Source organism: Gossypium arboreum, chromosome 1 (assembly GCF_025698485.1).
Source record: "Gossypium arboreum isolate Shixiya-1 chromosome 1, ASM2569848v2, whole genome shotgun sequence".
NCBI lineage: Eukaryota > Viridiplantae > Streptophyta > Magnoliopsida > Malvales > Malvaceae > Gossypium > Gossypium arboreum.
In genome coordinates this window covers 122,850,945-122,862,095 of record NC_069070.1, presented here as the reverse complement: position 1 = coordinate 122,862,095, position 11,151 = coordinate 122,850,945, and the positions used below count along the sequence as shown (strand labels likewise).

The 11,151-nt window shown below is 31.1% G+C and overlaps 2 protein-coding genes across 2 annotated transcripts; both read right to left on the bottom strand.

Annotated features, from left to right (window-relative positions):
• Nucleotides 1–66: 66 nt before the first annotated feature.
• On the bottom strand, nucleotides 67–4,866 carry LOC108483366 (cyclase-like protein 3). The gene is made up of 6 exons (XM_017786723.2): nucleotides 4,374–4,866; nucleotides 4,236–4,280; nucleotides 4,062–4,134; nucleotides 1,954–2,051; nucleotides 1,207–1,277; nucleotides 67–417 (listed from the first exon to the last, which is right to left on the bottom strand). The coding sequence occupies exons 1-6, from the start codon at nucleotides 4,762–4,764 to the stop codon at nucleotides 292–294; spliced, it is 804 nt and encodes a 267-aa protein (XP_017642212.1). The 5' UTR covers nucleotides 4,765–4,866; the 3' UTR covers nucleotides 67–291.
• Nucleotides 4,867–6,652: 1,786 nt separating this feature from the next.
• LOC108482309 (cyclase-like protein 2) lies at nucleotides 6,653–10,707 on the bottom strand. The gene is made up of 6 exons (XM_053032112.1): nucleotides 10,164–10,707; nucleotides 10,037–10,081; nucleotides 8,732–8,801; nucleotides 8,239–8,339; nucleotides 7,102–7,172; nucleotides 6,653–6,921 (listed from the first exon to the last, which is right to left on the bottom strand). Exons 1-6 carry the CDS (start codon nucleotides 10,540–10,542, stop codon nucleotides 6,796–6,798), a joined length of 792 nt encoding a protein of 263 aa, XP_052888072.1. The 5' UTR covers nucleotides 10,543–10,707; the 3' UTR covers nucleotides 6,653–6,795.
• Between the last annotated feature and the right edge of the window lie 444 nt (nucleotides 10,708–11,151).

The window sequence follows — 11,151 nt, the reverse complement described above, 5'->3', positions numbered from 1 at the left end:
GAATAAGTTTATCTATGTTCGTGAATGTGTTTTTTAATTTAAACGAATAAACATAATCATACATAATTTTAAATAAATGAACGACGACTTTACTATTTGAAATTCTTAAAAACACCCGCCAAATAAAAACAAACATGAACAAAAGATTATTCATTCAAATTCGATTCATTTACAATCCTAAGCTTAAACATAAGAAAGGCATAAGAAAGGGGTTTAGGCAAAAATATTAAAAATCTGAACAACATTAGTGGTGATGAAATCTCTAGCATAAGAACAGTGAAGGAGTTAGGATCATTTGATGAGAATGCATCTAATGGGTGATCCTTCAGAACCAAGCAACCTTAAAGGCAAGCAATGAACACTATATATTCCAACTGGAACATTATCAAGTTTCAAGCCCTCCACTAGAATGATTTCCTGGATCCAATAATTCTTGACAGTGAGTGTTTGATATGGATATATACTTAATTTAAGAATATTCATAGTTTTTTCATATATTTAGATTCTATACAAATACTCGTTTAAAAAAAGCAAAGAGTTTGACTTTGAAAATCGATAGTTAATCCTTGAGTTCGAATTTAGGATTTATCTATACAGACATAATTTAATCTCAGTACTTTTAGATTTAATCACAAAATTACCTTCCAAACTATACTACTTTTCTCGCTTAGGTACCTAACAAAATTTTGGTCAAAAATGGTACCTAAACTATTAATTTCATCTCATTTTACCTAAAATAATGTATGACTTCCGATAAAAACGTGTTGCATGTCACATTCTTATTGGATGATATCGTGTTTTGGGATAAAATGAGACCAAATTAATAGTTTAAGGAAAAAAAACTTTTAAGCACCTAACCCTAGTGGGAAAACTGATATAATTTAAGGCCAATTTTATATTTAAACCTAAGTTTGAAATATCGTTAATTCTAGTCAAAATAGCTAGCATGGATTTTTCTTAAATACAATATTTCAACTTATCATGCTAACATGATTTTTTTTTTTTTGGAATTGGAGATGGTACTTCTAACAAAAATCCACGGTAGCATTTTAACGTAAGGCGTTATAAAAATAAAGGGATTAAATTATGCTAAATTAAATTATAGGAACTAAATTCCAATTTTCGGTATATAAAAGGACCAAAACCTTAATTTGACCACCTATAAAAGTAATAAAATAATATGTTGTTGAAGTACAATTTCCTTACCCTGCCTTCAAAGAACTCAAGATGAGCTGGAACGGAATGATCATAGCATGCAGCAGATAAGAAATCGATTCCTGCATTTTCCAAGATAAACAAATTCGTCCCTAAGATTACTTGTTTTGCAAGTAAACTAAAGTAGCAACACCAATAGGCTAATCGAAGGAGCTCAGAATTTAGCACTTTTGATTCATGCAAACAACCTTTAAAAGCTGACATCTAGCAAGCTCCAGGTTGAAATCGAGCAACGAAGTTATGTTAAGCTAAGAACATAACTCAAAGCTCTTTTACCCTAAACCAAGGATGTTTGAATCAGATCAGACCGGTTGGACCAAGGTACCGGTCCGAAGAATAGCTTTGAATCGGTACAGATCGGTTGAACAAGATTCTTTTTTGTTTTAGACTGACGAACCAGTGGCCTAACTAGTTCGGTTTAAAAAACATTGCACTAAACCTTATATCTCACTTTAAGTATTCATATCCAACATTTGTTTTCCCCGTAAATTCAAATACGCTGACATCTAGCAAGTTCCAGGTTGAAATCGAGAAATGAATTTATGTGATGATATAAAGGACATAACTCAAAACACTCTTTTACCTTAAACCCTATATCTCTCACTTTAAGTACTCGTATCTGACATTTGTTTTTCTCGTAAATTCAAATACGGATTCAAGATCCCTTCAAATAAATGAGAACTAGAGGAAAAATAAACATACTCGTATCCAACACTCAAAATCAAGAAAAGATCTTACCTACAAGTTTGATGTCAGTGTTCTTTGCCAACCATCTTGCCCCATCTGTGGTGAATCCAACATAGCTCGAATCAAACTCCTTTTTAAACATAAGCCGCCTGAAATTGGGGAAAAAGATACAAAATAATGATCTACCATTTCAACCAAATTCTATGTTCAAACAAAAAGGAGACAACGCCAATGACTTTGATTATTTTGTTGATAGGTTTGTTTGAGTTAATACTTTGTTAAGGGATTTCCTATTCTTTCAGGAAAAGTATGTGAAGTGTCATCCGCTCAAACCTGGTGGACCAACAAGTCCGTTATTATCTCCGGTGAGAATTTTGTTTCTCAATTCTACTAAGAGCTTGAGTGTTTGGAGAAGTAACCTAAAAAGGCTCCAGATTCACAAAGTGAGAAAGTGCCTCCTTGGGTGCCTGGGAAGTTGAACCATGTGTAATTGCGCATGGTTAGACTCGATCCCATATAGGGCATTAATGGGTGAAAATGCTACCACTTCTACGTGGTTCGCCTTTTTAGACACCCAGCAAGGCACTTTCGCCCAGTGAATCCATTGTTTCTTCAAATACTCGGACTCTCAACAAGGTTGAAAGCAAAAAAAACCCATCGAAGATAATACTGAAATTGTTGAGGGGTTTGTCAACTCAAGACGGACAAATAACACTTCACATACTTCTTCTGACGGAGTAAAAAATCCCCTACAAAAAAAGACGCCATTTTTACTTTTGAGAAACCCTCAACATACTTGATAACTTATGATACTCAAAACTTTTCATTCGTCTTAAATAGTTCAAGTCTTCACCTACGCACACCACAAAACCATATATATGTAATGAAGTATGGTCCTCCAAAGATGTGAAGAAACATAGAAATAAATTATATGTACTCATATTTGATACATACCCAAGCTCACCGTTAAACCTGGATAGCATAGCATGTAACTTCCAAGAAAATAATAAAAACTAACCCCTCCTTTGGTTCATTGGAATAAAAATAAATGATAAAATAGCTATTTGATGCAAATGAAATAAAGAAATAATAAGTATAACATAACTTTGTTGATTTAATGGAATATACAAAGTATTACATTTTTGGTTACTTATAATAAATAAAGAATAAATAAAAAAATCAATTTTACCCTTACAATAAAAATATTATTTTTGATACCTTATTAATATTATTACTATCTCATAATTTTTAAATATAATATATTTATTAGTAAAATAAAAAATATTATGACAGTATTTTAAAAATTGTAATATGGTTTATTAAAATATATTATTTAAAATAAATTTTATAATTATACTAAAATATGATCACCAAAATAATAAATATAAAAATATTATTGAATACATACAAATTTTAAATGCAAAGTTATTTTATGTAAATATTATTTTTCTCTCTTATTAATTTCTCTCTTACTAAGCATATTAATTATTTTCTCTCTCTATCATAATTTCTTTTCCTACCCTCCTTTGGTTTTTTTCATCTCTACCCTTTACATTTAATTTCATTTCTACTTATATTTCGACGGGTTATAATTAACTAGTGTAGATGTAATGGTAAAGCACATTGTACTTTTAATTAGAGAATACATATTCGAACGTTAAAGACGATATTATTAAGAAAATAACCATGAACTTGAATATAGATTGTAAAACAAACATAGAACTGTATATTCCTCAAAACCTAGTTTCTGGTGATAGCGCCGCCAGCCACGGCTGCCGAAAGCTTTTTTGCTCCAAAAATTCACCTCATTGCTAGCATTCAGTAAATTAACCCTAAACTTATATTCCAATTTGTTCAATATCAAAATTAAAAAGAACCAGAGAGGTTCTCAGTTCTTTTTTATCAAAAATAATTCTAAACTATTAATTTTATCCTAGTTTACCCAAAGAACCATATTAGCAAATAAAAGCATGATACATGATATGTTGTTATTAAATGTAGTATTTTAAAAAATTTGAGCAAAATTAATAACTCAAGTATCACATAAAAAAATTTTAATGATTAATTTGGAAATTTGATTATAGTTTAGGGGTTAATTTAGTAATGAAACATTTAAAAGAATAATCCAAGTATTTTAGTGTTCAATTAAGCTCCAATACCTGTCAGTATTCAATGTTCTGAAAAGAACACGACGCACTCCTTTGGGAATGTTCAATGATTCCATCACTTTAGCTGCAACAACATTAAAATAAAAACAGAAGATTATAAGTTACTATCAGTATCAGATCATACACAAAGCCAAAAAAAAAAAAAATGGTGTTGTAGATCGATACCGGTTATATTACTATCCCTCGGCACATCCACTAACAAAGCTGGCCCTGCGACAATTAAACAAACACTTGGAGTGCATCATTTGATTACAATGAAAGATAAGAGATCCAACAATGGCGATTGCCGCGTTGGGTGTTTACCGTTAAGGACATCAAGGTCAAGGGTGTCGACATCGAACCCAGCGTCGAAGTAGCTGTCGACCATATGTCCCGGCGCGTCAACGTGGGTGCCGGAATGGACCGACTGCAGCTTCATCAAGGAATTATTGGACCTTGAACCGTTCTTCATGCTTGACGGAAGCCAAAGGAACTGACCCAGACCATCTTTGCTCCCCCACGAAGGCATATCCACGGTGTATCTATGGCTAATGTCGAAGATTCTCCCGTCGCCGTAAACTTCACGACGACCGGGAACCGGGTTATCATCCGCGGCGGAAACGGTGCAGTCTGTCGACACTGAAGGGTAGGCGGGAATGGAAGCGACGGCGGCGGTGATGGCGGTGGATAAGAGGAGGAGAATCAGAGAAGACATGGTTATTGATCAATTTGGAGCTTATGGAAACAGCTTAGTAGCTCTTATGATTTGAATGTTGTCGGTAACTGTGTTTTGTGACCATTCGTCTCAACTAACTATTATCAAAATAAGACAGAGGGTAAAAATACTATAGAGTCCCCTATCCTAAATGTTAGGTTGCATTTTAGTCCTTTTACTAAAAAAATAGATAAATTAATTCTTGCACGTTGAATCAAATAGCATATTGATAATTTCTTTTTAAAAAATTATCTGTTTTTACTATTAAAAATTGGCATAGCTGACAGAATAATTAAACAGTGACACATAACATGCCACGTATATCTCATGCCGATATACAATGACCAGTTTTTAACAGTAAAAATAGATGAAACTTTTAATAAGACTAGTTTGTTCTTCAATCTAACGCACGGGGACTAATTTACCCATTTTTTAGTAAAGGAGGAAAAATGTAATCTTTCTCTTAATATACATGCTTCCATGATACTTTTACCCACAAAGTGGATATTGCTCCAAAATTCATTGGTTTTAATTCTTGTTTTAGTCCCTCTATTACGATGAAATTGTGATTTAATTCCTTTAATTTGGCATAAAACATCTCTACTTATTGCTGTTCAAGTGATTTACGTGAATTTTATTGTTATTTTTTTATCATACAATTAAAATTAGGCGAAATTTCTTTCGATTATCTTTAACCAATAAAAAGTTATATATTAACCAAATGCTTAAGTATGTTTTTAAGTAAATCAAAATGAAGAGACTAATTATCAAATTTCAGCCTGGTAGAGAGGCAAAATCAGAATTAGACCTTTATTTGTATAGTTGTACAAAACTTTGGGTCAAATTCTATTATTAGTCCTTATTATATGCGTAAGTTACGTATTTAATCCATTTATTCTAATTTGATCAATTTTTGTTTATATATATTTTCAAAATTTGAAATTTCAATAATGGCACGTAATATAGCAATTAAATCTATTAAGTCAAATTCAACTATTAGTCTTGTACCGTCAATTTTGTTTATATTAGATCCATTAATTAAGATGACATATTTTTTTAATATTATGTGAAAATAGCATCTTTTTTTGTATTATTCATGTTAGTTTCAAGGGCGAATCTAAGGGGGCTGGCAGGCTCCTCGGCCCCCCTAAAATGGAAAATTTTCTATTTTGACCTTTTAAAATTTTTAAAATTTTAAATTAGTAAAAGTAAAATTACACTTTGGCCCCTTAAAAATGATAATTTTTTTATTTAATCTTTTAAAAATTACATTTTTACTATCATAAAAATTACAATTTAATTTCACGCCCCCTAAAAAGATTTTCTGGCTTCACCCCTAGTTTGTTTTATTATCTATGTTTGAGTTCATAGTTATCTTTTCTAACAATGTTGCCTCCAAAGTTCGAACTTGCATTCTGTCTTTAAAAGAGCAATGTGTATTGCTACTACACTCAAGACTTATTGTTGTAAAAATAATAAGTTAACATGGCATTACGCGTATCATATCCCGTATATATATTATATTACAATGTTCTAGCTATATAAAGAAATGAAAATCCATGTTGGCATTACAATTTTTTGACAAGCATAAATATAAATATAATGTGCTTCAACGCACTCGAACCCATATTCTCCTACATTGGCAACAATACCCATATCAATCAAGCTAAAACTCAATCAGTTAGTGATAATATGTTTGTCAAGTAATATTTTGAAAAAGATCAGTATTTGGTACACTGGCAGTGTATTTATTTTATTCCATAAGCAGCCTTAAAAATTATCACGTGTTTTTTTTAATATTTTACTACATCTCTATAAGATAATTGTCAAACCCTAACATTGCTTGTGGAATCTACAAACTCCTCCGGTAGTGAATCAAACATTAATCTTTTTGAAAATAGTTAAATTTAGCTTAAAGAATTTAACAATAACCATTTAGAACAAAGACGTAAGTTTAAAATTTAAAAAGTATAAAGACTGAAAAACATCATACGACAATACAAAGGCTAAATCCAGATTAAATTACATGTATCATTTAATGAGAATGCATCTAATGGGTGATCCTTCAGCACCAAGCAACCTTAAAGGTAAGCAATGTACATTATATATCCCAGTCGGAACATCATCAAGTTTTAAGCCCTCTACTAGAATGATTTCCTGCATTATCCCAACTCGAAAGTGAGTGTTGGAATATAGTTATGTGTTTAATACGAATATACTTAAAGTTTATTCATATGTTTCGAGGATCATATTTAATATTCATGTTTGAATATAAATCGACCTGACACGAATAATTTAAGGAAAAGAAAAGGATTCAAATTGTAAAAAATTCCTTACCCTGCTTTCAAAGAATTCAAGATGAGCCGAAACCAAATGATCCTCACATGCAACGGATAAGAAATCGACTCCTAAAAAATTCATCAGCATAATTACTTATATTGCAAGGAAACAACCAAAAATCGAATTAACTCAGTCGGTTCATGCAATTGTTTTTAAAAAAATTCTAAAAGGTTTGGGATTTGTATCCTAGAATTTAATATCCTTTTTCCTATTTCCAAATGATTGAGACAAAAGAAAATCAAAGTAATGTAATACTATAAAAAACGAATCGATGATTGAACTGATCAGATCATTGATTTTATATTTAAGTTCTCAACAACAAATAAAGAAAAAATATAGAAAGTCACAAACCGATTCAATAGGTTGAATTAACGATTTTTTTTATCTCAATATCCATCTCTTTTACCAGTTATATCAATTTGATTTATATCTAGTTATATACCATCGATTTAATAGAATGTATACCAGCTCAATTAGTTAATCTAGTCTAATTCTGACATCATTGAAATAATGTAGTTATGTGATAATATGAAGAACATCCCTACAAATCTTGCTCTTCAATTTTTTGTTGCAGTACCTTAAAATTCGTACCTGACATGTATACAAATGTCAATACAGGGATATGGTCCTCTAAAGATCCTCCAAGACATGAAATTTTTGAAAAAACATTGTATATATTTATAGGTAAAGTAACGTGCTATTTTATTATAGTGGGATTCCATAGAATCTTTTTTAAATTAACAATTGTGATTGAAAGACATAAATGAAGAAACTATAATCGTTTGATAAAGTCACAGTAAAAATTAGAAAATTGTGCTCGTGACCTAGAACTTGTTAAATCAGTTACTGAATACATTGTTTTTCTTTGGAAATCAATCTCTCTTTTTTAGTGTTGAAACTGGTTGAATTGATTAAAATGTAAACTCACATCTCTTAATGAAAATCCTATGTGGCATGATCTATGGTGAATTAGTGTTTCTTTTTTTTTGTCCTTTTTATTTCAACCATTAATTTAAAAGGATCCTACGTGATCTCACTATAATCGGGATCTTTAAATAAATATCAAAATATTTATATCAAATAAATACTTGTATCCAATCCTAACACTCAAATCCGAGTAATTGTTGATCTTACCTACAAGTTTGATGTCAGTGTTCTTCACCAGCCATCTTGCCCCATCTGTTGTGAATCCAACATAGCTAGAATCGTACTCACTTTTAAACATAAGCCTCCTGAAATTGAGAAAACAGAAATATCCAAAAATAAATTTATTCAGAGGTCCTTATACTCTTCACAAAGTCAGAATTTATTTAGGTTTCAAAGTTTAATTCTAATATTAACAGTGTTGAATTTTTTTTGTTAAATTTATTGGTGTAGAATTTTGAAATAAAGAAAATATTCACATGGTGATGGTAGTAATGTAACTAAAAATAAAAGATTTAACCAAAATAATTTTAATAGTATTAATAGTTGGATCTGAATTTTAAAATATGAAAAGTAGAAAACTAAATTTCTAAAATAAAATTACATTGACTAAATTGTGAATTTCAAAAAAAATATATATATATATATATAAGAACTTATAGCATATTTTAACTTAAACATATATTCATATCAGACACATACTGTCGTATTTAGTGTTCTAAAAAGAACACGACGCACTCCTTTAGGAATTTTCAACGACTCCATAACTTTGGCTGCCAAAAACAAAAGATTACCATTTGTTATAATATCTACGTTTATTTAACGATATTTGAGAGAGTTTGGAAAAGTTTAATAAATTTAAGACGGAAACAAAGTTGGTTCAATTTATGAGTTGAGCTTCGCTAAAGTTGAGCTAAATCCAACACGTTTTCAATTAAATAATATGTTATTTGTTTATATATATTATCCTTTTCGTATTATATGAAAAATTAATATATAATTTTGCAATTTAAATTTAAAATTTTAATAAAACATATATAAAATTATAAATATTAAAGAAAAATAGCGCATATTTTATAAGGGTTAATATTTGGTACAATAGAAGTGTATTTTTTATTTCACAAGCAATCTTAAAAATGGTCACGTGTCTCTTTATTTAAAATATTTATTTTTAATATTTTACTATAAGTTAGTTTTAGTACATTGCTAGTGTATAAATATTATTCTATTTTACTATACTCTTATAGGCCACTTATTAACCTCTAACCCTACTTGTAAAGTCTAAAACTTTACTATCAATTGTGCCAAATATTATTTCTTTCTATACAAACAATATAAATACAAACCATCCTAAATAAATTTGGGTTAATAATTTTTAAAAATATAAACAAATTTAAACAAAGATTAAAGCTTATATTTTGGTTGGACCGGACTTGGTAAATCATATATTGTATTAATGTCATTCATGAGCAAGGTTCAATCAGACTGGGTTATTTTTTTATGGGGTACAAGCAATGTTTTTAAAATCAAATTGAAGGTCGAATTCGTTAAACCCTCGATTCGTTAGTCCAACAGGTTCGATAAAAAATCATTAAAAAAAATGATTCAACCTATTTTTAACCGATTCAACTAGTCCGTGCTATTTTCAATCAGTTCAACCAGTCCGTACCAGTTCCCCTTCTAATTAGTTTAAAGTCATCATTCGAATCAATACCCTGACCAATTTCTCAATCCAACTGATCTAACCAGTCTGTCTAATTCAAACATGATTAGGTACAAACATAATCACAAAATAATATATCCGAACAAAATACATATAAAAGATAATTTAAATCATAAAAACTCAAAACAGAAAACATTCGTGTCGGAATTCAAGCTAAAATAAATTCGAATGGAGGTCATGTATGGCATTAATCCCATTTATGGGCCGGGTCAGGTCCACTCCGCCCATTGTCACTATCAAATATTCAACTTAAATTCAAAGAAGAGTATTTAGAAATGGTATTACCAGTTATATTACTGTCCCTCGGCACATCCACTAACAAAGCTGGCCCTGCGGCATTTAAACAAACGCCTAGTGTTCATCGTCGATTAACATTTGAAAAAGAAGATTAATAACGGCGGTGGGCGTTTACCGTTAAGGACTTCAAGGTCAAGGGTGTCGACATCGAACCCGGCGTCGAAGTAACGGTCGATCATATGGCCCGGCGCGTCGACGTGTGTGCCGCTATGAGTCGGTAGTTTCATCAGTGAGTTATTAGCCAACGACCCATTCTTCATGCTGGCGGGAAGCCAAAGGAACCGACCCAGACCATCCTTTCTCTCCCATGACGGCATATCCATGGTGTATCTATGGCTAATATCGAAGATTCTCCCGTCGCCGTAAACTTCACGCCGAACGGGAACCGGGTAATCGTCCATCATGGAAACTGTGCACTCCGTTGACACCGAAGTGGAAGCTGCGGCGGCGGATAGGAGGAGGAGGAGAAGCGGAAGAAACATGGTTTTGGTCATTTTTGGAGCGTATATCGATATGATTCTCAAATAAACAATTATGAAGCTAACAGCTTAAGGTCTTAGCCACATATATTAATATAACAGTGACAGATTCCATTTTTGTGGGGAATTGTGTATATGTCTCTGTGTGTGTTGATTATTTGTCTCTGAATAAATTTGTTAACTAAATAAGCTAAAGAAGAAGACAAAAGGGATTAGGCATGTGGCTGATTTTGCCATTTTGGTTCCCAATTTTGTGGATTTTTCTTTTTTGGGTAAACTACAAAAATAGTCACTAAACTATGTCTTTAGTTCTATTTTGGTCATTAAACTATTAATTTTTTTGATTTAGTCACTTAACTTTTCAAAATCAAATATTTTAGTCACTCTTCTGTTAGATGAGTGACGGAAAGATGATGCAGGCCTTTTTTATCGGCCTAATAACAAATTTAGCCCTCTAATATTTACACATTTTATCAATTTGATCCTAAAATTTATTGAATTTTATAATGTTGAGGGCTAAATTTATTGAATTTTTGGAATTCGAACTACAATGACAAATTGTATAAACATTGAGGGCCAAATTTGTGGATTTTTTTTCAGATTTATGATCAAATTAATAGAATG